The 27,255-nt window shown below is 49.8% G+C and overlaps 1 protein-coding gene across 3 annotated transcripts; it reads right to left on the bottom strand.

The window, feature by feature from the left end:
- Positions 1–597: 597 nt before the first annotated feature.
- Positions 598–25,870, bottom strand: COL6A2 (collagen type VI alpha 2 chain). 3 transcript variants are annotated; one of them, XM_036387076.1, is made up of 28 exons: positions 25,704–25,870; positions 21,520–21,657; positions 20,243–20,841; positions 19,748–19,768; positions 19,041–19,106; positions 18,567–18,620; positions 18,441–18,485; positions 18,240–18,266; positions 17,892–17,918; positions 17,735–17,779; positions 16,364–16,417; positions 15,896–15,958; positions 15,578–15,640; positions 15,045–15,134; positions 14,166–14,228; positions 13,725–13,787; positions 13,538–13,600; positions 12,989–13,051; positions 12,528–12,578; positions 11,539–11,574; positions 11,068–11,130; positions 10,765–10,827; positions 10,527–10,562; positions 10,260–10,305; positions 9,982–10,134; positions 9,360–9,812; positions 9,044–9,082; positions 598–2,004 (listed from the first exon to the last, which is right to left on the bottom strand). In XM_036387076.1, the coding sequence occupies exons 2-28, from the start codon at positions 21,626–21,628 to the stop codon at positions 1,397–1,399; spliced, it is 3,063 nt and encodes a 1,020-aa protein (XP_036242969.1). In that variant the 5' UTR covers positions 21,629–21,657; positions 25,704–25,870; the 3' UTR covers positions 598–1,396. The 3 variants fall into 3 exon arrangements, with proteins under 3 accessions (XP_036242969.1, XP_054371456.1, XP_054371457.1); XM_054515482.1 differs by lacking the exon at positions 598–2,004 and adding an exon at positions 5,746–6,339; XM_054515481.1 differs by lacking the exon at positions 14,166–14,228.
- Positions 25,871–27,255: the final 1,385 nt, after the last annotated feature.

The raw sequence follows: 27,255 nt of genomic DNA, 5'->3' as shown, positions 1-27,255 counted from the left end.
AAAAGCTCACCATGGCAGAGGGATTCTTCCACGAACAGATGAGCATGAACAGCTGGAAGTGTTCAATACCAGTGCTTGGAGCAATCTGTGTTCCTGCCCATGAGATAATCTTTCAGCTCCCTCCCAACCCAAACCGTTCTGTGATTCCATGATTATTTGGATTTACCAGCTTGAAACCAGGAGAACCAGCTGCTCATTAAAAATAATTTAAAAAATCCACACTGTTGCAGCCCAAATTGCTGCTAATAAAGTCCAGGATAACGAAGCAAAAAGGGCCTGTGCATGGTATCCACAGATGTTTAATTCAGCTGCGTGGTAACATGTTCGGGTCCCAGGCACACACACATGGAGGGTCCAGGTTTCTCTCTCCCCAGGGGCCGGGGGTCACCCTGGTCTTGGGCAGTACAAAGAGAAGGGCCAATCAGGGAATAGGGAGGGAGTGGCTCAGCGATGCAGGAACAGACATAGGAATGGGGGAAGGAGCCAATGGGGTTTTATCAGCTTTTTGGGGGAAGCTTCTGGTGTTTCCTCAACCCAGGGGATGCTCCCCAGGGTCTCCACACCCTACAACTACAGAAGAAAGAGGCTTTTTCAGGATAGGTTGGAAAAGGTTCGTTTATTTTTGCAGACAGCACAATTTGAATTCATATCTGGGTGTTGCTCAGCAGATACTGGTGGGAGGAAGGTACCATGGATGCTTTGAGCATACTGGGATGACTGGGAGGCAGCTCTGGTGGCTGTCCAGTATTTTGTTGATGCTGGGAGTCATGCTGCCCCTCTCAGCTGAAATTCTGAGTGCAGTAATAGATGAGCAGGTTCTGATGAAGGGCAGAATAACAGAAGGAATCAAGGCAGGTGTGGCCCACAGGAAAATAAAGATCTCAGAGATGATTTTTGAAATTTAACATAGATAAACCCCCCCAAAAGAAGCATCTGTGGAAGGCAGCAGTACCTCTCACACCATTCTGCTGTTCCCAGAAAGGATGGGGAAGAGGCACTGAGAGATATTGAGAGTTTGAGTTATTCATTGGTCCTGCTACACTGGAAAGGTTTCTTGCATCTCTGATAAGCCCTCCTAGGATTACAGTACATACACAAGTCATGGCTTGGTGTGTGCAAGGCTTGGTGTGTACAAAGCTTTACAGAAGTACTTCATTTGGCTCTGTATCCTGCTTTGATCTGGGTTTTAATTAGCACCATAAATGTAAGATTCATCATGATGACTCTTCATCATGAAAATCATGAAAATCAATAAAGAGCTCTGGATTTTGGTTAGAAAGGAGGACCCAGAGGGCAAGTCTTCAGGGCTAGCAACCATACAGGGGGAAGAAAATACAACAGGTAATATCAGGGGTGTGTATATCAGTGAGAGAAGGATTGTGTATGTGCCCTTCTTTTAACAAATCCACCGAATGAACCTGTCGAAGAAGCTGGGCTGGGAGAGGCTGTCATAGTCTTTCTCCCGGAAGATGGCTGCCCGGTCTCCAAGGCCAAGCTTCAGCAGGACATCCATGTCCACATCGCTCCCCAGAGCCACCACCGTGGGCATGACATCTTGCTTCTTCATCGAGTTGATGGCCTCCTCCAGGTTCTTGCTTCCCGTGATGCCGTCGGTGATGAAGACGAAGGAGAGCTCGGCATTGCGCCGGGCAAGTCGCTGCCCATTGCCTGGGCTGAGCACGATGTTGTTGATGGCGTGGATGATGGCTGACCCAATGTTGGAGGACGAGTCCAGGTACTTGATCTGTGCCAGCGCGTCGGAGATCTCGGTGAGGTTGTGGGTCAGCGGGAAGACCACGTTCTGGTCCCGCTCACTGCCGTATTGCAGCAGTGCGATCCGGGCGTTCATGTGGTCACTGTTGCTCCGGGCCAGCGTCAGCTGCCGGGCCACATCCTCCACGAAGCGGTGGGCACTCTGGAAGTTCTGCTCCCCGATCCTTTCTGAGCCATCCAGCAAGAAGACGACATCAACAGGGCGCTGGGTGCACTGGGCTACAGCAAGCTCTGCAGGGGGAAGAAGAAGACAGGAGCTGGGAGAATGAGAAGACTATAGGATAATTTGGGTTGGAGCTGCCTCTATACATCCTTGTCCAAAGAAGGACCAGCCCAACCCCACTACCAAAGCCTGTCTTTACAACTTGAAATGTAGGAGCTTTGCTTTTGATGCCCTCAGCTACTGGGCATTTAATGAATGTTAATTCTGGGACTGACCCTCGTGAAGTTAGACATGTCTGTGCATTTAAGTCCCAGAATTATGCCCACTGCCCTACATCAATTTCCAGCTCTTATTTGTGAGAGGAATATCCAGAGATTAATGGCAAGCAGCACCTGTAAACCTCTCAGTCACTTCAGGAGAGCAGTTTACTATCAGAGTTACTCTTATCATAAAATCATAGAATCAGAGAATCTCAGAATGGTTTGGGTTGCAGGGAACCTTAAGGTTCATCTTGTTCCAACCCCCTGCTATGAGCAGGGACACCTTCCAGTGTTTGCTCCAAGCCTACTCTAACCATATAGAAAATATGAGTATATGCAGTGAATAAACTCAGGAAAAAACAAAAAGTAGAAGAAAGTAGCTATCTTTTGAGTCAGCTGGTAGGGACCATTATTTCCTCCCTTTTCTGTAGTTATGTGCATTGCATTCAGTGTTCCTCTGAGTTCCTCCTGAGCTGGCAGCAGGGCAATGCCCATAGCACTCTCAAGCAGTGGGAGTGGGTCTGAGACTGAATCTTGAAAGGGTGAAGTCCCAAAGATGCTGCCATGTTGTGTTGCATCCCTGGCAAAGAATAGGAGCTTCTGGATCAGCCACACCTTGAGCATCCATTTCTGGCAACAAGGGGTAACCTTGGGGATAGGAGTGTAATGTTAGATTGAATTTCCACACTATGAGTGAATCCAGCCTGACAGAGATTCCCTAGTGCTGAACAGTGCTTATGCCTGGGTCAGGGAATCACAGAATCTGAATGGTTAGAAAAGCCCTCTGAGATCCTCAAGTCTGACCATTAACTCAGCACTATTGTGTTAACCTCTAAACCATATCCCTAAGCACCACATCATGTTTTTTCAACACTTTCATGGATGATGACTCCACTGTTTCCCTGGGCAGCCCGTTTCAGTGCCTGACCACCCTTTCAGTGAAGAAATTTCCCCTAATATCCAATCAAAATCTCCCCTGGTACAACCTGAGGCCATTTCCTTTTGTCCTCTCACTTGTTACCTCCTCTCCTTTGAAGCAATAAAGGCGCGTACTCACCTCTGCCCAAACTTCTGTGAGAAGTCTTGTGTAAAAGCACGTTGATGCTGCAGTTCCTGGTACGCAGGCACTGCTGCCACAAGGAAACCTCACCTTGGCAGCACCTGCACTCCTGGTCCTCACCTGCTCTGAGCAGCTGTGGAGGGGGAAAGGCAGGAAGGAATCCCCCTTGCAACCACACAGCGCAACACCTATGTGAGGGTCTGTGAAAGCAGGTGGGAGCAGGGGCTGTGCATCGTGTTGGGGCAGTGTTAACAGCCTTCCCCAAAGCTGCCCACATGTTTTTTAAGATGACAAGAAAGCCTAAAGAACTCCTGGCTAAGCAGAGGGAAGCATCCATGGAGCTTCAGTGAGAGCGTAGTGCACATCTGATAGGAACATTCTCCAGGCTCGCTGCTCAGCCTTCACAGCTGGAGAAGGCTGCTTTCCAGTGTTTGATAAAGTGCCTTTACATATGAGTTATCCCAAGGGAATGTGAGGCAGCAAAGCCTTGTGTTTGTCCTGTTCAGTGTCAGGCTCTGGTTGCAGCTTGTTCCCATTTCTGAGAGGCTGAGGACCTAAGCACCCTTTTCTACAGCAAGATTCTCATCCTAACTGGAAGAGAAGCTCTCAAAAGGCATCAACATGAGTTAGGCCAACCAATGTTGTCGTGCTTTTAACTGGTGCATTGGTCCTTTTCATGTGGATTATGAATGTCTGTGGCTCACAGCTGAGGATGTCTAATGAAGGCAACACAAATAATCCGAAATTGATTTTTCTTTTTCATTGATTTTTCTGCCATTAGTGTGTGCAGAGCAATCCTACCCATTCACATCACCTTCCTGCTTCTTCTAAAACCTGAGGAACTTGTATTTCCTCTATTCTTTCCCAGTGTTGACAGTGGAGATGAAAGTGAAGTGGGGACTGACATCCTAGACCTTTTTGGGGTTTCCCCCTTTCCTAGCTCCTCCTGTCTTTGGGGAGGCGTGGACCATCCTTTACACAGCTCCTTATCTTTATCATGTCCTTACTTTGCCCAAGAGCTTCACTGAAGGAACTGCTATTGTGATGAAATCCATCTGGTTTTATCAGAGGGATTAGCTAGGATTATGATCAAAAAACCACTCCTTCACCCATTTGCCTCTAACAAGAACAAGCAAAAATACCCCTCATGCAAAGAGACATTTTCTCCCTCTCCCCACCTCTAAAGAGCTGAAGGTTTTTGAGAGGTAAAAAACTTTGTTTCTAGTGTTTTGCTAGGAATAAATGGCTACTGTGTGATGAAATTAAATAAAATCAACATCTCCTTAGCTGAAATATTCCCCAATTCTCTCTTTGTTCAGCAAAATATTCCAGCCCTGAGACCTTTTCCAATCAGTGGGGTTTGGGACCTTTTCCTCTGGCATCATGGCTGGAACAGCTTAACTACTCTGAGTTCAGGCCTGCATCCCAGCAGGCTAATTCACACTAATTTTGCAGTAAAAAATCAAGAGAGAATAGGGAGTTTGGCTTTGCACAGACTATCTAGACTATGTGAATTATGATCAGAGTCAGGCAGAGGCTGATCTTTTTGCTTTCACCTAAAACACACAGCATGTCATGGAAAGCCCTCAGAACTCTTTTCCCTCTATTCTGCACTGATAGCAGTAGAGTTCTCTCAGCAACTTGTCCCTGGGAGGAAAAAGTGCTGAAACCTTATGGGAGCACTGCAGTAAGTGCAGAGCAGGCAATTCCAATGGCTGAGCTTGGCAATTGGCTCCACTTTTTGCACCTGGAAATATTACAGCCACATTCCTGAAGATGGCACATCTCCCTTCTGCCCATTAAATATGACATTTGCTCAGTAAACTTTATTGCAATAATACCATGTCAGTCAGAGTAAGCGCTTCTACTCCTGTGTCTGCACACAAAATTCCACTACCTCTAAATAGAGCTTGAGAGCGGCAAAACTGGAGGTGGGAAGGGCACTGGCCTACCTGACTCTGTGCAACCAGGGGCAGCTGAGCGGATGGAGATACCAGACCTTGTCTAAACACGCATACCTGCAGTGCAGGTGGGGGCTCTGCAGTCTCTCAGCCAAAGCAGCACTGGGTGTGGATTGAGTAGGCTCTACTACATCATGCTTGCTTTTTAACAACTCACATCAGTCAAGGAGTTTTTTTTTGGACCACCCAGCCCCACGTGACAGAATATCTGCCTTTTGTATATGGACAGGTACATGTTGTGGATTGTGACAGAGGAAACACAAATGTACAAGCAGAGAAAAAGGCCAGGGGAGACCACAAAGCTTCTGAGAGAAGCACTGCCCAGGTGACAGTGCTCCCTATAGAAAGGGAGGCTTGCTCCCTCTCCCATCCTGCTTGCTCCTTCCCTCCACACCCCCAGCTGCCCACAAGGGGGTCCACAGAGACATTGTGGTAAGCAGGGATGCACCTTGCTTAGTCAGCCTTGCAGGACCCAGAGAGAGCCTGTGGTAACTGAGAGAGAGGATGCAGAAGATGCTTTGAAAGGGGTCCAAAAGGACATATGCAGGAAGGCATGGGGAAAATGCATCATTAAGCTCTTGGCAAAAAAGCAGCAGGCAGAGCACGAGCATTCCTTGACACTGCTAAGGAAAGCCACCATGGTGGCCAAGCTGGAGGGAACTGCTCCTTGTGTCCTGTCCCCATCTAAGTGCAACCAAGCCATTCCACTGCCTCTGTCTCTCCTGAACTAAAAGCATCTTCCCCTGTGCTGTCCCCTCTGCCACACAGGAGCGATGAGTTCCACCTCCACTCAGCCTCCACCTCCGCGTGACCCCCAAGAGAGGTCTCAGCACAGCCCTAGCACAGTCTCTGGGTCCCCCACAATCTCACTGTGCACCATTTTGAAGGTGTCAATGAACAAGTCCATCCACTCTTGCCGCTCATTTCCAGTGGCAAACTTGGCTTTTTCGGCAGTAAAGGCCAAAGTGGCCACCAGCTGGGTGTACATGCTGGGGTCCCGGGATTCCCGCGTGGAGTTTAGGAACTGGGCGATCGAGTGTATAGTGCTGGGGAAATCTATGTTGACTCCCTCTTCCATGGGGTGGAAAATAAGTGGGTTTACACTCCCAGGGTTCCTGTCATCTGCAAGTGAGCGTCAAAAGAATATTTTCAGGGCTTGCTAGCAATGGCTGCGTCTCTGAAAGCTACCCGGCTTTCCTACTTGCACTGCATCAGAGAAGATCAGAGCTAACAAGGACAGGAAAGTAAAGACCAAAGCCAGATTTTAAATCTTTTTGCCATTTGTGTCTAAGGAACCATGAGATTTGCCCTGAAATCTTTCACACATCAACTGACTGACTCCAGCAAATTACACAGAACCTGACCTCCCCAGTTCCTACTGATCCAGCACAGGCACGATGGAGAAGAAACAGTGCTGAGGAAAAAGGCCACTTCCTTCTGCAGATGGGATTCACCTATCATGTAGCTCAGGACTGTGCTATGTGCAAACTGCCCAAGTGACGCTGTAAGGCAGACATCTAAGGGACAGCATTATGTGACCTCTTTGCCTGGCCCTCAGCCTCAGGGCAGTGACTGCAGTCAAAGCCGTGTGGTGTCTGGGCTTGTCAGAACCCTGAGAGCCTCTGTCTGCACCTGCCTGTGCTGAATTTAACTTTGAATAAAACCCCAAAGCTCAAAGCAAAGCCTTTTGCATTGGTTAGCAAGAGCCTCTCAGGATGTCATGCGGTCTCTATGAAGCAAGTGATTAGTTCAGATTTGCTCAGCATTCGACCCTCCAGCATCCTGTTAGCACAGCAGTAACTGATGAGACACAAGGGGCTGTGCTGAAAATGGGAAGATATCAGGTAAAGCCCTGAGGCAGCATGGGGGGAAGACAGGCTCTATGTGGTACCTGTCCCTGCCTGTGCTCTGCTGGCATTACACAGGCTGAAGCTGGGGCAGTTGATTTGTCCCTCCAAGTGTCAGAACCACCACACTGAGCCATGGGGCCAAGAACTGGGCTGGTTGAGCTGCCTCCCTGACCCGTCTGTCTGGCCAGTCCGAAACATACGCACTGGGGATGGATGTGCACTGGCCCACTCACATTCCCTCCGAAGGGCACCATCTCCACCCAGAGGAACTGCATGGGAATTGGCATAAGCTCATGGGATGTTCTGAGAAAACCAGAGAAGCCCCAGGCCTTGACATGTGCCTTATGTCCAATCCCATCCAACATGTTCCCTTGCCACTACGGGAGTGTGACCACTGCACATCCTTCTAAATGATGACAGCAGCGCAGCATGGACCGGCCAGCGTGGTGGGTGGGAGGCTCCTTGCCCAAACACTTCTGAACTTATTACTTAAAATTTCATTTACCAGATCTAGAACAACTTTTGCCCATGCTGAAAGGGCACTTTGACAGGAGGCCAACCTTACCCAGCCTCATCACTCTACCTGCCAAGTTCTCTGGGGCGCAGGTCTTGCCCACACTTAGCCCAGTTTGTGTATGGCATGGCTTAAGGGATTCACTGAAGAAGGAACCCCCTCAGATGCCTCCTCAAGCCATTTCTGTTCTGGTCCCCAGGGCTGCCAGGCACCAGCAACCAAGCCATTCCACTGCCTCTGTCTGATGTTCTCACCTTGCATCAGGAACAGGAACACCCAACTGCTCTACAAGGAAAGGACTGACAACTTTTCCCTGCTTTGCACGGCTTTGATGGCCTAAGCCTGGGAGAAACAAGTGTGCCACTGCTTGTGTTCCTCGGAAATGGGAAGGCTGCAAAGACCAAAACCTTTGAAGACACCTGAGCAATCACCAGTGTGGCCTGGGGATTTCACCTCCTTGTGCACAGATTTGCAGGCAAAGCTCTTCCAAGGACACAGCAGAGAAGCTCAGCATCACAGTTGCACACTATGTCCCCGTCATGACCAGGTACAAATACTCAAAATACCAGCAAGAGATTTTAGACAGGAATAATTATAGATTTTCTCTGGAATTATGTGCATCCTGGGAGCAGTTTTCCTTTCCTTTGCATGGAAACAAAGGGACTTACTTAAAAATGAAATTTGATATTCTGTATAAGGCTCAGTTGAAGCTGGGGACTGCCACAAAAACATTCATGGCAAGAGAAGAGACAAAAATTGCAGAACAGGCAAAACCGTGGTCCTCTATAAACTTTGTGCATCAGCACAGAGTTCATCTATAGTATTTAAACAGACACCGAGATTCAGACGGACAGGATCTCTAGGAATTTGGGATGCACATCTGCCCCTTAACAAGCAAAATGTGAGCCAGTAAAGCTACCTTCAAGCACACAGAGCACCAGAGGATCCTTACTGTCTTTTCCTTTAATACAACACCCTGAGTTAATTGTTAATTAAATACAGCCAGCATTAGAGAAGCCAAAGCTTTAGGTCCATTACATTGCCGTTTTCCAACTGATCCCTAATATCTGCTCTGCCTGTCACTCCCAAGGAGCATTCTGCTAAAAAGGTTATGTGAGTGGGTGTTTAGCAAGGAGATTTTGACTTGAGTTTGGAGGTCAAAACTAAACTCAAGTCAGGCTCTCAGGAATCAGGAATTTGGATGGGGAGAAATATCAGGGATGAGCCATGCTGGTGCACTCACACAGTGCACTCATACCTACCTGTGCAGAGAACTCGGAGACAGGAAAAGACCAGGGGATGAAAACCCTGGGGCCTCTCCTCACGTAAAGTAACACTATTTCCCAAACTCCTGCCTTCCAAAGGGATTGAACAGGGTTGCCCCCCCTCTCCTACTCCTGAGAGTCATGCAGTCTCCCCCCAGAGTCTGTACAAATGGCATGAAGCTACTTGTAATGTTTACCTGTCTGACAGGGCAGCTCAGGGCAGACAACCTGTGGATCTGGAAGCAAAAGAAACAAGGAAAAATGAGCCATGTGTTGCCATCCCCTTTCACAGTTTGCACAGTAGGAGTGGCAGGACAATGTCTCTTACAGGAACACCAAAGGACTGCCCCAAAAGGTTGGTCTGTATCTGAGGAAGGACTCTTAGTTCAGGGCTAAGGTCAGATCCCACTATGGATGACCCAGCTGCTGGCCAACTTACTGGCACACATCTCTGCCCCCTTCCCCAAACCCTGGAGCTCAAAACTCCAGCTCCATGCAAAGACAAGGACAGACCTGGGCAGAGCACATCCTCCATCTTGTCAATGAACTCCTCTGCCACTAGGTCTGAGAAGAGCCTCATCTTCTGGACTCGCTGGGGTTCGTTGCAGGCAATAGAGACCAGGGTCTCACTCTGCTCCGGCTGGTCAAACATGTCGCCTATGCCAATGGTGTTGACCACCACATCTCTGCCACAAAGAGCCCCGAGGTTCTTGTCATCATCCCGGGGGTCATAGCGCCCGTCTGTGATCACCACAGCGAACACTTGGGCTTTCTTTCTCCTGCTTTCCTTGATGAGCTTGTTGTAGGCAAACTGAAGGGCAGATGGTGTCCAGGTGCCTCCAGCGATCCACTCCAGGCGCTTCACTGCTTCCTTGAAGCTTGACAGAGAATCAATGCGCTCATCATCAAGCTTGATGGCTTCAAAAGTGCCCTCGTGACTGTACTGCACCACTCCAACACGGGCACCTGCCAAAAAAGTGTCACATTACTTGGCTTTGCATCCTTGGGAAAAAGTGGAGAGCCAAAGAGCTGCCCAATTGGTCTGAAAAGACATGGAAAATAACCATTGAGGTTGAAAGGATCCAAGACCCTTTTCTTTTCCCCATGCCCCACTGTGTCCCCACAGAGTCCAGACCTGTCTGTGACTTGGGGTCCTTGGCAATAGAGCCCAGCCTGCTGACCACGTTGATGACAAAATTCTTCTCCAGGGTGAAATTGGTGTAGCCGATACTCTCGGAGCTGTCTATAACAAACATGATGTCCAGGGCACCACAGCGCTTCTCACAGTCTGGGGAGAGGGGCAGAGGAAGGGAAACACAGGGGTCAGTGATGCTGGAAACCTTCTGGTGACCCCCTGTTCCAATCCCTCATGTGGTTGTTCCCCTTCCCTGGGGAGAGGTGATGTCAGCTCACCACAGCATCCGCACGTCTCTCGCACGTAGGTCATCACATCACAGTCCTGCCAAGAAAGGGGTGCAGGGTGAATGCTTCCATCTAAAGCAAAGGCTCTCCTTTCCCTTCCCATCCAGCCAGCCCTCTGCCCTCTTTCCCAGGCTTCCATGGGAAGCCACAGGCCACCTCTGCCAGGCAGCAGAAGGACCTGATGTCCTATTTTGTTCTTGGGCTGTGCATGGAAAAGCCATTATTGCCCCAGGAGGAAGAGTAGCAGGGGTTACTTACAGTCAGACCAGGATCTCCTGGTGGGCCAGGGGTTCCCTGTAAGAAGAGCACAGGGATTTCAGGCACAGTTTTCCCAAGAGTTCTTTTTCTGGGAACTAGATGTCAGAGCCATCAAAAATGTCGCTTTTTGCAGAAGGGGAAGGAGAAGGGAGAAGGCCCACTGTGAGCCAGTGGACACATCTGGCAACTGTGTCCCCTCCAACAGCATCTGCTCAGACACAATGCCATGGGACTGTACCTCAGGGCCTGCTTCACCAGGTGGACCACGCTGTCCAGGCTCTCCTCCTGGGCCAGGATCACCCTGGGGAAGAAGTAAAGAGTCAAATATTTCCTGGGCAATGTTAGTAATGCAGCCCCTGGTGTTCAGGGCCCCTTCTGACCCCCTGGTGAGCCCCAGCTCTGCTGAGCACAGCCATCAGCCTTCTACACCTGAGCTTGGGGACAGGGACCAGGAAGACAGCGGCAGTGTCACCCCCAGCATACAGGGCAGCAATGTGGGAGGGAGACACTGACCCTGGGGCAGCACAGGGAATCTGCTTACCGGCTCCCCCTTCTCTCCTTTGGTCCCTTGTACTCCTTTTGGTCCAAGCTCACCTCGTCCTCCCTGCTCGATGGAAGAAGAACCAGATCCGGCATGGAGCACATCTGGATGTGCTCAGGCAGAGGTTTTGCTGCATCACAAACACATGCCTGCCTGGCCTGGGAGAGCATCCTCTAAAATAGCAGCTCAGAGCACAGCAAACAGTGTTTATACAGGCATTAACCAAAAAAACCCCAACAAAACAAAACACCAAAAAACCTCCCAAAAATAGAAGCTCTGCAACACATTTTTCATATGATTTCAAAAGGAGATGGACTTGGGAGATATAATCAGGCTCCAGCTGCAGAGAACATCCAGGGCAGCTGCTGGCAGGTCTGGCTCCTTAGCCATTAACCCAGGGTGCTGGGAGACAACTCTGTGGCATTCCAGTCAGTAAAAAAAAAAACAGATGATGGAGACAAGCACACTCACCTTGGGTCCTGGCTGCCCCTTCTCACCCTTGTCACCCTGCAAAAGGAGAGGAGGAAGAGGTTAGCAGCTGTCCAGGACTGGCCCCACACCGTGCACCAGTGTTGCGGTGAGATGAAATAGCCTGTCTCAGTCATCCCTGTTCTTGCCCCAGGTATGCCAATAACGTCTCCCTTTTCCCCTCCCTTGCACCCTGCTGAGTGCTGTCCGTCAATCTTGGCATTCCAGAAAGGGTGTCATATGATTGGCGAAGTTCAAAAGATGCCTCTCAGCCCTGGGGACATTGGGTCATCCAAGTGTCATTTGTACCCTGAGACTTCCCCCCCCTTACCTGGTTGGTGGGACCCCTACCCCTTCCCTCCCCCTCTCCCTGGGGTTAAAAGACACTGCAACCACGCGGTTCTTCTGTTCTGTTGGAGCTGTTGCTGTATTCAGAGGTCTGTGTGCTAGGAATAAAGCTCTGGATCGAAAGCCTCCAGCAGAACCCAACTCCTTTTCCTTCACCTCGCCTAAAGCCTCTCCACCAGAGGTAAACCTGAGTTCCTGCTTGCCTGGACTTGTCCCAAGTGTCAGCTGCAACATCCAGCTAGCCAAAGGTGTCTCTGAGGTGAAACCACCACAGCTGCCGCCCTTGGTCAAGCAGCAAGGGCCAGACGAGCCAAGGCACATTCCATCCAGCTATATTGGTATTTAATTCCAATACACCAGTACACCCAAAGATTGCAGTGAGGGGCAAAAAGCTGAAGAGCAGTTGTAGCTTCAGGCTGACGCTTGAGACGCCATCACCATGATTGGAACTGGGGTCCCCAGCACCTGATGCACTGTGACCAGGTTCAGTCCGGGTATTGAACCCCCTTTCTCCTTTACAGGCTCCACACATCTGTGACCCTGAGCATTTCTCTTCCTCCTTCCCTGTTTTCTCAGTCGGTTCAGATCCAACAGCAACGTCCACTCAAACAGATATCCTCACATGCTGGATGAAGAATATGTACCTGAGGTCCTCTGGGTCCAGGGTAGCTAAAGCCAGGCCTGCCTCTGTCACCCTTTGGTAAAAAAAAAAAGACTTGTGAGGTACCAAACCTGGCCCTTCTGACCTGCTTCTGTCTGTGACAGTTACAGCCATTTTCATCTTCTCTGGGTGTGAGATACCATCAGGAGCCAAGGCTTCTGCAGCTGGGAATAGCTTTGGAATAGCTTTGCAGAACAAGGATTTGGAGGGTCTTGGGGATGTCACATGCCAGGGATGCCCCTGAGTTTGCTCTGAGTGAGGAGTAATCAGAGCTCCTTGGTCAGAGAAAGACCTACATCTCTGCCCCATAGGGAGGCTCAGGTCTGATTCTGTTTATGAGGCACACAAGTTTCTGCTGTGAAAACTGCCTACTTCTCTTTTTTTTTTAATAATAAATAAGTAAATGAGCCTTTCCAAATGTAGAGGTTTATTCATGAGCTTTACCTTTGGTCCTGGTGGTCCAGCATCACCTCTTGGGCCCAAGTCACCAGGGTCCCCACGTGATCCCTGCAGGACAGATTTAGGAGAAGGCAGGAAGTGAGTGAGGATGTTCCCTGCTGCCCCCCCAGCACACAAGGGACCGTACTGGAGAAACCAGCTCTCAAGATGATGCTGCAGGACCATCTCTCTTGCTGGTGAGTTTACTGTGGCAGTGACTGTCTCAGCAGAGACAGTCATGTCTCTGTCATGGGGTCCCATGTCCTATAGAGCCACCTGGATGTCACAGCACTACTGCCACAGTGGCATGATGGACTAAGCACAGACCTGGGACAAATAGGTGCTTGTGGAGTCCCATCCTCTTTCTCCCCAGTGACCCACCCGTTCCAGAGATCCCTTCCACATTGTCATGGGAACACTCGATTTTGGAGCCTCCCTGAGAGAAGGTCGTGCAGGTTCTCCTTGGGAGGGACAGTGCAGGCAGCTTGTGTCAGCAGGGCAAATTCTCACCACAGAAGGAGGGCATGGTCACACACATGCCCAAGTGCAACTTACTATCCTGCCTGGCTCTCCCACAGCACCTGAAGGGCCTCGAGGTCCTGGTAGTCCTTGTTCTCCCTGAACAGCAAAGAAAGACAGAAGAACACACAGTGCATGAGGAGGAAAGCCAGGCAAGCTGCCCTGGATGGCACCACTGCTCCCCCTTCCTCCTGGCTGTCACCAAGTCTTGCTCCATGCTTACCCTGGCTCCTTTGTTTCCAACCTCACCAGGCAGACCACGATTACCCTCTGGACCAGGATCTCCCTGTGCAAGGGAAAGATATTCCTGGTCAGGGATGTCTCCAATGCTATCTGTGTGCATGCCAGTGCTTCATGATGCCCTTCTCAAACCCGGTGTTTCTTGGTTTGAAACAATGTCAGGGCAGTATGACCTCTGAATGTGTCTCTCAACCTTGAGGTTTGCTGCCCCTCATCCCCTCTCTGGACCAAACCCTGGAGGAGGAGGCTGTACCTGGTGCCAGTAGCACAGTGGGAGCACAGCACAGTGGGATCTGCATTCCCAGCTCTGGTGCTGCACGGATGCTGAATGGACACTGCATGGCTGGGCCGTAGCACATCACACACTCCCCAGTCCTATACATTTGGGGCTTATTTGCAATAATTGGGCAGTTGCTTCACTCACCCTTTCTCCTATGCCTCCGGGAGTGCCTTTGCTGCCTTTTGTCCCTGGATCTCCACGTCGCCCCTTGGCAGACACAGAAGTCACATGAATGGGGTGAAATGGGGTGAAAGGATGGATGTCACCTGGGCAGTGACCCCTGGCTGCCCTCCTCCTCCCTCTGAGATTTACACCTGCCTGCTAAGCAAGTGGGCTCCCAGCAGCAGGGGAGCAGGGATGTCCATGCTTCCTTTTGGAAAGCAACACCCAGGTGTGTTTCACCACAGTGACCACAAACATACCTGGTTCATTCCCTCAGGGTTAAAGACAATTATTTATTTCCAGCTCATCCAGTGTTGCTTTCCCCACTGAATCTTGCACAAGGGGACAGGCTGGCTGGGTTCTGGCCCCTTGGTGCTGGTGGAGCTGTGCCAGGGATCATCCTCTCCAACCCACTCCCCAAAATTTGCTGTGCCCCATCATATTAACTTGGGTCTGTGTGACACCACTGATATGTGACATTGCCCTTTTCACAGAGCTCTGCCATAATGACCACCAGATCCTGACTCTTTGAGATCCTTCAAGGAGCCAGAGGTTTGGGGAACTTGCCAAAGTACAACCAAAGTGTCCCTGAGCATCCACAGAGGCCAGGGCTGTGTGGTTATGTGGGAACACAGGATGCTTCTCTGTTGAGGTGAATGGTTGACATCAAATTTAGGATTATGGGAGGATTGGGATTATGGGAGTTCTGCTCTGTGAGGATGGGAGAGACAAGGAGATCAGCATCTGCACATCTTTTGGGATGCACAAAGTAGGACAGGGGAGTTTCTCAGCACTCATCCATTAAACTGCCTCAGGTTCCTGCAGTGTGCCCAATGTCCAGGGATCTATTCAGCTACTTACAGCCTCTCCTTTGGGTCCAGGAGGTCCCACTTCACCTTTCCTTCCCTTGATTCCAGCAGGCCCTTGAGCTCCAGGGTTGCCTGGAAGTCCCTTGCAGAAGAAAAAGAAATACAGTTTGTTGGAAGAGAGGTCAAGGTGTGCACACACCTCCCATTTTTATCCCGTGTCAAGCAGTCCTCCTCAAGCAGAAATGTGTATGAGCACCCGGTTCTGCATCCACACACCCAGCATACCCACATGACGTGAGCAGGGGGTCCAGCCTTGGAGCAGAGTCAGGCTTGTCAACTGTTCCTTACAGCATCTATCCAGTCCTGCCCAAAGCCAGAGGGGCTGTGGCTGCCCCATCCATGGAAGTGTCCAACGCCAGGCTGGACAGGTCTTGGAGCAACCTGGGCTAGTGGAAGGTGTCCCTGCCCATGGCAGGGGGTGGGACTGGATGAGCTTTAATGTCCCTTGCAGCCCAAATCATTCTGTGATTTTATGAACAGACCACAGTAAAACCCTGGAGACATTTGAATGCAGCATGAACCTACCGGGCTTCCTTTTTCTCCTGGGGGCCCCAGGGGTCCACTGCGACCAGGCCGGCCAGGATCCCCCTGAAAGAGCCAGAGAGCCAGTGGTCATTGCCTGCCTCACCAGCACACTGTACCACAAGTAGCCCAAGGAGCAAGGCCAGCAAGGCCCTTCCCTCAGTGCCTGTGCCTGGTGATGAAATCCAGACCCCAAAGCCTATGAACTCCATAAGCAGTAAAGGATTTAGGATATATATATAAAAATACGGGGAATGGTGTTTAGCTGTCCCCACTGGCTGCCTCTGCCCACACCCTGCTGTCTGTGCAGAGCACTTGTACCTTTATGCCTGCATCTCCTCTTTCTCCTTGGTCTCCTGCATCTCCTGGGTAGCCATCAGGGCCCTGGGGAGGGAAATGACAAAGAACCACGCACTTCACATTGGGAACACTTCCATGCAGAATAAACCAAATAAAACTTTCTAATCAAATAACATTTCTAAGCCAGTGCTTAGAAAGTTGCTCTAGAGGCTAAAGTCATTTTTGCTTGTTGCTAATGTTCATGAAAAGGGCAATTCCTCCTCCCGATGTGGAGGGAAGGGACACTGGGGGCTCCCAGCTTGCTTGTCCACGGAAAAGAGGCACAGAAAAATCAAACCATGGTCCCCATTCAGGGATCCCAGGTCTGGTATCAGATTATACAGCCAGTAGGAAAATGGGCCAGTAACCTCTTGTTGGCCACCCTTCTACCTATGTACCACTCAGCAGCTACATAACTGATGTGCTGGTGAAAGAGTAAAGCATTCCTACCTTGTCACCAGGGTCACCCTTGCATCCTGGTGGTCCAATTCTCCCCAGCCTGCCCTGGAGAGATTACATTCAAAAGGAAAAGACTGAGAAGTTATAGGTGGCTGAAGGGAAAACACAGCTTTTCTTGCTGACATTAATAATGTTAATAATATTAGCATCATCCACTGACCTTATCTGTCAACAGTTATAGAATAAATAGCAAGTGTATTCCTTGAACACAGAGAAAAGTGGAGAAGAAGAAAGCAGACTAAAGGAAATCAGGCAGGCTCATCCCATGAGTGTACCCTGAGAGATGAGAATGTCCCTTGAGGCTGGATTTGGCGGTCACTCATGTTCAGGATTGTGCTGCTCCTCTCTCATACCTCTCCCGTCAGAGCAGCTTAGGTGTGTAGCAACCACTCTGCCTGACAGACACCCGGAGAGAAAGCACTGCCTTGCCCTGTGTCCCAAAACAGCTCTGTCACTGAGACAGTGCAGTGCTGAGACAGCGCTGGGACAGAGACTGGGGGTAGCTGAAGGGCTTTAATGTTTTAGAGTGGGGAAGAGTGAAGGATGTTTTAGAGCTTCAGCAGTGCTTGAGGAGTGGGAAGAACTGTTATTACCCACAGATGCACTGGGGGCTGGGTATAGGAAACTGTGCAAAGCCAGGGTGCGCTGGCCAGTGGACAAAGCCAGAGACTTTGCTGTGAGACCTTTGAATTTGTCTTTAGGGCTTTAATACTAAATACAAGCTGTGGTTTAGAGATGAAGTGACAAACTGCCCTGAAAACCAAATTTCTTTGAAGTTTTCTGTGTCCGTGTCCTGTAGGGCTCACTAACAATCGGGATAAGGTATCTATACCCAAATTATCTGGCCTTATCACCTTCTCAGCAGGAGCACAGACTGGGTCCCACATCCATGTCCTGCAGAGAGCTTGCTGACCAAGGGACAACACTTAATGGCATCGAGATGTAGGGGGGGATTTAGCTGGATATTAGGAAAAGGTTCTTCCCCCAGAGGGTGAAGGGGCACTGGACAGGCTCCCCAGGGAAGTGATCACATCCCCAGTCCTGCCACAGCTCAAGGAGAGTTTGGACAACCCTCTCAGGCACAGGGTGGGATTGTTGGGGTGTCCTGTTCAATTGGACATGATCTTTGTGGGTCCCTTCCAACTCAGCCTATTCTGACATTCATTCCTGTGACCTGAATTACTTCATGCATTTCTACAGGACATGCAGAATAATGTACAGATAAGTTCACAGGAACCTCAGCTGGAACAGAATGCCAGCATGTAGGAGAGAAGAAACTAAACAGCCTGTGGGGATGAGAGAGGGTAAAGAAATGGAACAGTGGCAGCAACATTACAGGGTGCTCCCAGTGCTCCCAGTTACCTTCTGTCCATCTGTGCCATTCCTTCCTGCCAAGCCAGGGGCACCCTTGGATCATGGAAAAAAAAAAAAAAAAAAAGAAGAAGAGGGATCTGTTAACACACAGTCCAAGGGTTTGGGAGCTGGAAATAAGTGCAAGTTAGAAAATGTTCTTTCTTACCCTCCGTCCGTCAGATCCAATTTCTCCCTGGGAGAAGAAGACGACAGGAAGTCAGATACTGCCTGCATCCCCCACCACCCTGACTCCCCCTTCAGTCCCCATCTCTACCACCTGCCTCTCGCCCTCCATTTACATCCTAAACCCATTCCCACTCCACCAGACTGTGATCAAAGCCTGAAGGAGGAGACAGGCTTTTTGATGCCCTTGGAAATTCCTCCCCAGGCCCACAATTACACGTTAATAGAGTTGCTATCCTTCCCCCTTCACAGCTAATCTCTCCTCTGTGCATCAGAAAGGAGCATGGTCCCCACCAAATGCCAGACAGCCATTCCATCTCGTCTTTCTCACCTTCTCTCCTTTCAGCCCTGGGACACCCTGGACAAAGGAAAAAACACCAAAACCCTGTGTTAGTGCCTGGGCAGTCAGCAGAGCTGAGCACAGAGGTCTGGGGTGGGAAATGGGCAGGTGTGAGGGAGAAGCAAAGTTTCCCTTGCTTTACTAAAAATCAGGGAATGCAAAGAGCTCAGCCATCAGCTATGTGATTCTTACCTTGGGACCAGGGTATCCGATTGGACCTTCAATACCTGGGTCGCCCTTCGGGGAGGAAGGCGCAGAGAGTTAGTTTGAGATCATCAGAGATGTAGCAAACTGAGGGGAGGATTTTCCACAACTCACCTGTCGTCCCTTCAGACCCGGGGAACCTGGCTCACCCATGTTCCCCTTTGCACCCTAAGGAAAGGAAAAACCCAGTGTAAGTCCAGGCTTGGTGCTGACTGAGAAAATGGCAGTTTCTAGGAGATCAGAGCATATAAAGCTGGAGCAGGAGAGCGGGACACCCTTGTGCATGTGAGAGCTCTGCTCTGAGAGTGGGGAACTCAGTGACAACTGCTGCCTCAGTCCTGGTGTCCTCAGGTGCTCCAGTGTCTCTCTGCAAGGCTGGCAGTGCATCAGCCTTGGCACAGACATGGTCACACCAGTGTTGGCTGTGTCTCCAAGGGCCAAGATAGATGCTGGGGGATATTTCCCAGCTGGGTGCTACCTGAGAAGGCAGCTGAGGTCATGTGAGGTGAGGTCTAGGGCATCCTGCAGTGGTTGCAGCAGGCAGGGGCATTATTACCTTTCCCACAGCTAGGTGCCTTTCCCACTTACCTTCTGCCCTCGGTATCCCTTGGGACCAGGTGGCCCTGCAATCTCCAGGCAGCTCATCTTGTAGCACTGAAATACAAGAAATTAAACTGAGGTACTGATAATGTGCATCCCAAACTCAGCTCAACTCTGCACCCACAGCTCTCCACATTCCTCTCCCCATCAACTCAGGGGTAAAATCTATTGGATCAGGGCTGAAGCAGCAACAAGCACACAAAGAAGAGCTGCGTGTAAATTAAGAGTGGAAAGTTACCATGAGCATGTTCATTATAGCTTGGCTCTGGGCCCAGACTGGAAGAACAAGACTGCCAAGTGTTAGAGGTGGTGGGGGCTTGCTCATCTGCAGTCATCATGGGACTGGCATGTTCTTTGGACCATCCCCTGCACAACCTCTGTGAGCCAAACCCTGCCCCTGTGGTACCAGCAGGGCAGGAGCTTCAGCAGGGGCACCATTTATGTAATGTGTCTCCAAAGTGAAGAAATTAGTCTATTCCATAGACCAGAACCCACTGCAGGTGAGGGGGAGGCAGGGAGTGAGTCCAGTGTGCCATTACAACACCTGGATAAGGGAATGTGTCTCTAGACTTTGCAGGTGGGCAGGGACCCATCCCATGCAGGTCCATGCTGTTCTGGGGTGTGAGCTGGTCTGCTCTAACTGGGGCAAATTAAACCTGTCATGTGGCAAAGACACAGAGAGGCTGCTCACTCACCTCGCCGTAGGCTTCATGTTTCTGCAAAAGAGAGAACAGGAGGAAGAAGATCAGTTAAGGTGCTCAGTCCCACGGGGGAGACAGCAGCTCACCCTTGGAGGGGAGTGTGGTAGTAAGGGAGAGGAGGTGGTAAAGATCCCCTGGCTGTAAAGATGCCCTCTGGAGAGCCCCTGATTAATAGTGCCTCACAGCTGGAGTCTCGAGGACCATGCTGATGGTAAGCACGTGTCTCAGTGTGGCACACTCTTCCACATGCCTCTGGATGGGGAGCAGGCTGGGGTATGGCCTGGTCTTCAGTAAGAGCCAGGACTAGGGTGGCAGCCTGCCCAGACATGCTGGGAAACGGAGACACAAACCAAGGCATCCTGGCTAACTACCAGAAAAAAAGCTGCACTTTCCCTACAAAAGGTTATCTCCAAAAGCCTACAGAAGGGAAAGCATCCCTCATCTGTGAACTGCTCCTCTTGTGCCCCCTGTTCCCCTCCTTGCACCTACCATAGCCTGGATGATCCTGTCGATGGTGTTGACATCTATCTCCAGGGTGTCCCTCTGGGTGATGGCGTAGTTGTTGCGGTACAGCTCGTGTGGCAGGTTTGCGATCTCCCGCAGACCCTGCTCGTACACCTTCTCGCTGGGGGCCACCGCGAACAGTTTGATGCCCATGTCTCGTGCCCTCTCAGCCTGCATCTTCATCCCCCCACAGGGGCTGCCCGTTACATGGCCATCGGTGATGACCACCGCGAAGTTCACGCCATTGGCCATCTGGGTCTGGATTTGCTGGGTCATGTTGGAGATTGCACAGTCCGTGAAGGTGCCCCGGCCCAGGTAATTAATGGCAGACAGCCTGGGCAGGTAAATGTCTTTGCTGCTTGTCAAAGGGCTGTAAATTTCTACTATGTCTGAGTAATGGAGCCCACCAAACTGCCAGGTGATGTAGACTTGATTCTGGTAGAGCTCGCTCTCCAGTTTATCAATGAACATGGGGATGAAGCGCTTTATTTGGTCCACGAGGCTCTGGATGGGCACAGTCTGCAGAGCTACGCTCTCCGAGGTGTCAATGATGAAGTAGACATTGATGGGGCAGTTCCTCTTTTCTGCATGGGAACATTTATTCAGACCATGTCAGAGCTCTTCATGCACCCCCTTTGCTGTGCCCCAGACACTTGGACCAAGTGTGATGCCGGGAAATGCACAAGTCCCACCTAGCTCTAGAAGTGACACTTGTGTTTGGGTCAGATGGTTCCCCATTGACCAGGACTTCTAAGATCTGCTATAGAATCACAGAATAATTAAGGTTGGAAAAGACATCTAAGATTATCAAGTCCAATCATTAATCCAGCACTGTTCAGTACTAAATCAATCTTGAAAATCCTGCTTTTATTGGTAAGAGTCCTGCTGGACCCGTAAATCACCTCTGCAGTGTAACTGAAAAATGAGGAAATCACCAGATTTAAAGTGAACAGTTTTCTGGCATCAGATAGAGAGCTGACTTCTGGGGACTGGTGATTGTTACTGCATCTGCTGGGAGAGACACCACTGGCAGACCCCAGCTCTTTCCATCTCTAGCTCTCTGCACACCAAAGCAAACATGGAAACGTGATTTTGGGTGAAGGACAGTGTTCCCCACAGATGGATTGTTACCAGAGGAGTGCAAAGGGCCAGGGGAGGTGGAATGTCCCAGTATCAGTTCCTGGCAAGCAGGTTCTACAACTGAGCATTGTTTTTGTTAAAAATGCTGCCCACTAAGGTGACCCAAATTATTTGGTTAATACCTGCACAGGAGGTAGGACTGACATCTCCACCATCCACATCAAGCTGAGCGGCATGGAGAGGAACTAGAGCCACACAAAGGATAGTGGGAAACAAGGCTTGTCTAAACATCTCAGCAGCCCTTCAGGATATTCAGATGCCTGTGGAAAAACACAGGTAACATGTTAAACATGATGCACAATCTCCTGACTCTGCTGGCATGACACAAAGCCAGCCTATGCTCCCTGTAAATGCTCCCTTTCACTTCCCACGGAGTGAAAGGACAAATAAAAAAATCTCTTGAAGAAATGCACATCTTTAGTGCTCAACCCATCACCATGCCTCCAAGGCCCAGCTGCATATGGGAGTTTATTTCATGTAGGGTTATGACAACTTAAAGCAGCAGAAGAGTTAGAGATCTGGTCTGAAAAGTTCTTAGGAATGTATGGAAGTGTTGAAAGGTACATGGGATTCAAAAGGATATTCTCAGGCAACATTCAAGCAATTCGTGGAATATGGAGGAAGGGGAGATGCTCACCTTTGCATCTAGAGGACCCCAGAACCAACTAACATGGCCCTGTGGTGGCCCAGAGATGCTTCTCTGCATGGTAGCCAACTCAACACTAACCAGTAAGGGGCATGTGGGATGTCTGTTATGAAAAAAAGGCCTGAATCCAGTCCAAAAAGACGGTTTCTTTCTTGAATGCTTTGGGGTTTTTTTTGGTAACTTTTGGAAGAGTCCAAGCCTTGAAGGGACACTGAGCATGCATTTCGTGACAATGGCAATTGCAGGGGGAGGGCAAGTGAGCAATGCAGCTGAGTTCTGCCACAGCTGACTGAGGAACAGCATTACTGAAGAATACAGGCAACTCAGCCCTCCCTGGCTTCCCTTGAGACCTCTTTCCACATGGTGCCCTAGCTCTTGCCTGGTGGGACATGTCCCCTTCCAGTTTATAGTGCCAGCTGCAGTGCACCACAGGCTTCTGCAAACTGGTTTATGCTGGAAAGGTAGGTGTCAGTGCTGCTGAGACCCTGCAACAGTGACAGCCCTCCTCCACACTAGGGCCTGTGCTTATGAAAGAATTTGGATTCTTCTGTCTAGAAAAGGAAAGGCTCTGGGGTGACCTTACAGCACTGGCTGGTACCAAAAGGGTCAACAAGAGAGCTGGAGAGGGACTTTGGAAAAGAGCCTGGAGTGATGGGACAAGGGGGAATGGCTTCCCATTGCCAGAGGGCAGGGTTATGTGGTGTATTGGGAAGAAATTGTTCCCTGTGAGGGTGGGGAGGCCCTGGCACAGGTTGCCAAGAGAAGCTGTGGCTGTCCCATCCCTGACAGTGTCCAAGGCCAGATTGGATGGGGCTTGGGGAAACCTGGTTTAGTGGAAGGTGCCCCTGCCCATGGCAGGGAATGGGACGGGATGGGATGGTATTTCAGGTCCCTTCCAACCCAAACCATTCTATGATTCTATGACGTCCCACATAAGTCAGTGTGGCTAAACTTCCATTGTGCTGCAGAGAATAAAAGTGGTATGGCAGGGATAAAACACTTTCATGCTAAACGGGTGTTTTAGTTAAGATCAAGATTTCACCTCTCTAAGCCTACTGCAGGCTTTCCTTGTTTTGTTTGCCCTTCATAAAGCAGAGCTGCAGGAGATCCTGATCTTTTGTAGGACACAACAGCTTTGAGCCTTCAGACAGCACCATTTTAAACCCAGCCTTTAGCTGAGGAAGATGGAGACAGCTTTTGGAGAGGCTGGGAGCACTGAGGGCTTTGGCTAAGCGTCTGACTCATCACTGCATGCTGAGTTTAACCACCTCCCTCTCTCCCTCCTTCTTTCCCTCTGTGTGTGTGGGTGGGAAGGCACTGTAGAGCAGAGCAGTTGGCCTGCACAGGCAACCAGGGCCAGCTCTGGCACAGGACAGCTCCTGCCCAGAGCCCCTGGGGCCTGGGACTGGGTCAGTGAAGAACCACAGCCTTGGACTCTCCATGGGCAGAACAACGAGGCAGGAAAGAGACTCCTGAAAACACAAGACTCAACTCACTTCCCTGGAGTCCTCTTGCACCGTCTCCTCTGTCCCACTCTGCAGCTTGAGCTCTGTTAGTCTCCTGCTCTCCCAGCTTCCCACCTGGTATTAACCCCCCTGGATACACAGTGGGGGGTTGTTGGGAGCTCCAGTACCCACCTCAGGGGCATCCAAGGCTGGGGTGGGCAATGCTGCCCATTTTGTCATCCTCAGAGCACCAATAGCTGTTGTGACGCTCTTGCAAACCCCGTAACATTTGATATTTGACTGAAAGTCCCACCTGCCACTGAAAGATGCTGAGATGGAAACCTCAGATTTCACCAGTATTTCAGACTGTTTTCTGTATGTTGAATGCAATTTTTGAACACAGTTCAAAAAACTAATGCAAAGAGCAAATTGGGAGCTGACTCAAAATGCCTGAATACTTGGGTCTGCCCATCCTGTTCTTCGTTGACTTTTCTCTCTGCCATAGCGGGACCTTTGTTCCTATGAGGCCTTCTCTCAGTATTTGTATTTTTGAGTGTATCACCTCCTTCGCCCTGCACACTAGGGAAAAACAATAGGGAATCTCAAGCAGTGGATCCTCTGAAAAATTTTTGAGGGCACTGTCTTGCACCATTCTCCCTGAATGAGGGTCTGTGCTCCTACCTCAGGTGCAGAGAAATGTATAGTCTTTGCTGGTCCCACATGGAGATCCCAGGTGACCTGGCTGTTACGCACATAACTGAAAATATATGGATTTATCTAGACAGAGCCCTGCAAAAGAGTGGCCTAGCAGGAGGACCCAAGTTCTCTGCTTGCTTCTCTTCCAACATGAGCAACTGAACCAAAAGTGATATTACGGCAAACAAATCACTTGCAGTGGCTCAAATGTGCAAATTATATCTGGTTATTTTTGCTCTCATATCTTAGTGCAAATCCCAAGTAATACTTTGAGCAGATCCCAGTGCAGTGGAAATGTCACCTCATGCACCTGGCCAGGCAGACCCATGGTCTGCTTTATCCTATACATTGATATTCCAGAAGGTCCCTCTGGTGCACTGTGTATGTCTCCTCCAACACCAGAACACCCATTGTAACTGACCAAACTGTTCCCCAAATTCCCAAAAATCAAGATGCTCTGCTGTCTAAATTAACACTGCCTTCAAGGAACTTATCTAAAGCCACATAAATTTAAAGCCACACAAATTGCATTCCTCTCAAGAAAGGAGAGTTATGCTGGCTGTGCTAAAATATTCAGAATAAAGTTTGAAGCCTCCCTGCTGCTCAGTCCCAGCATTTTCCATGGCCATGTCCAGCATGCAATGCCTGTGGTGTCACTCACTTGTGCATGCAGCATTTTCTCCACTCAGATGTTTGATAAATGAAACTAGAAAAGAAAAATATGCCCCATTTGGAACAAAACTCTTTTAAATGTATCTCTTCTTCCTTCCCGTTTGTGTGCCTGTGGTTTACATGCTGCACAAGGAGGGAATTTCAGTGCTGGTCGCAGCCACTACACAAACTTGCCTTGTAATTTTCATCCCTGGGCAGAGCACCCATGGGAGAGGTTTCAGCTACAGACTTCAGATCTTCTCAGGTATTTCATACAATTATCCAGGGATATCAGCCAGGGAAAGCCTGGTCTACAGGAAGGCTGAGGGGAGCAAACCCCTGCCACCAAGTGCAATGAATTCCCAGGCATTCCTAAATGTGCTGCCACCTCCCAAAACAGACGAGCTTGTGCTGATGTAATTCAGCAAAAATAGGAGACAGGGACCACAGGTGAGTCTAAATATATCTTCCGAAATCCCAAAACTGAAGCGGAAATCACCCAGCAGAGCAGTTCTCTGCCCTGCTCCTATCACTTCACTGTTACTGCTGAACTAATCCACCCCCTTCAGCTGAGGGATTTTCTAGATCTGTGGCCCTGGCAGTTTGTGGCCCACACTACTTACACCTGGAAAAAAACCCCAAAACCTTGGGAAAACACCCAAACTAGCCAATACCTGAAAGTAAAGGAAAAAATTATATTTCTTATAGCAGTTACTGTCTAAATGTGAAATAGGCACCTTGCTGGAAAGCCAGTAAGCAGCAGCAGGCACAGGCTGAAATTTCAGACGGATTTATGTTATTCCCGGCTGGAGCTCCACCAGTAAGTAGCCACAGAACCCCTGTACTCGGAGTGAAAAAGTCTGCCTACCTGGAAAATTAGGTCATCAAAACTTCGCCCCCAAATCCCTCTGCAACGTAAGGAAAAAGGGCTCTGTGGAGTGGCCGGTGTCAGGACGGCTCCCGCATCCCCGGCTGGAGGGTGGCTCCGGGCTCTGGGCGCTGGGATGTGCGGGATGAGTGACCGGGAGGAGCAGCGGAGGCGTCTCCAGCCCAGTCCCGCTATTTCCCCGCCGCCTGGAACTGCCCTCTGAGTTCCTCCTCCTCCAGAATCGGCACTCTCGTTTGCAGTAGCTCCGGACATCCACGGAGAGTCACTGTGGGTCTACCGAGACCTGGCAGGGTCCCCTCCCCTCCGCTCCCACGCGGCTCGGGGTGGGCTGGTTGTCCCTTCTGGAGCTGAAGGCATCTTTGTTTGACGCGAACTGGAAGTCTCATTTTTCCATGATGAGAGGCCCCTTTTCGGGGTTGGCATTGCTGCCCCACATCTTTATTTATACCATCAAATAGCCTTTCTCTTTCTTCCCCCCTGCTGTCATGCTCCTCTTTCCATCCTTGTAACGTGTCCTGAGTGGAACAAATGAAAACAAGAACATTTCAAAAAAGAGCAGCTTGCCCAGAATCGTGGAATCATTGCCCTTGCAAATATGCAAGTCTTCCTCAGAACCAGCCAAGACTGAGTATTACCAGTTTCTATTAATTAATTTCTGGATTTGGGTTCATAGAATCATGGAATCAGAGAGTACCCTGAGTTGGAAGGGGCTCACAAGGATCATTGAGTCCAGAACCTGGCCCTACACAAGAACAGCACCAAAAATCATACCATGTGCCTGAAAGCATTGTCCAAACACTCCTTGAGCTCAAGGACTTTGTTGCTGTAGTATTTTTTAAATTACTTTTAAATTCACAATGTATTTTTAGCTCTGCTAAATGAAAAATAAGGGCAAATGTCTGAACAAAAAATATGGAGAACAGCAATGACTTTCAGGAACACAGCCTGTTGTTCCTTGACCTATAATTTTGTTTTGAAGAGCAAAGGAAGGATTTTGTGAGGCTTTGGCTTTCCTGAAGCTCTGAATGGGTTGGTCCCTTTTCTTATAGAGCTTCTTTAGTGGAGAGGAGGGGTCCAGCTTTTGCTGACCGTGATCTACCAGACAGCACCTGAGATATCTGAGCAAACCATCCACCTGCCAGTGATCCAGTGCATATGTCACATTCCAGGCCATTTGTTTTTCCTGCTTTGCTGCTGTGTCCAAGCTCTGTTATGTCCATGGGTACCTGTCAATGCTGCTTCTAATCCATTCAATGCAGCTGTTTCTAAGTGAACCTGCCCCTGCAGAAACTGTTTCTCCAGCAAGAAGCCTTATCACAAACAGCTGGACAGCACATCTGTCCCTTGCAGTGCTGGTGAGTGCTTGGAGAGGAGCAGACCACAGACCCACACCTCCACATCTTCTCTTCCTCCTCCCAGACTGGCAAGTGTTGTCTTTTTACTGAAATTTCTTGACCAAAGGACCTACCTTTAATTTTCTATGTGTGCGTCTTGAACTTTCTCATGTCAAATCAATACCTGTCCTTGCAAC

Source organism: Molothrus ater, chromosome 7 (assembly GCF_012460135.2).
Source record: "Molothrus ater isolate BHLD 08-10-18 breed brown headed cowbird chromosome 7, BPBGC_Mater_1.1, whole genome shotgun sequence".
Lineage (NCBI taxonomy): Eukaryota > Metazoa > Chordata > Aves > Passeriformes > Icteridae > Molothrus > Molothrus ater.
Note: the sequence above shows the minus strand (reverse complement) of the source record. Positions and strands in the feature narration are given on the sequence as shown.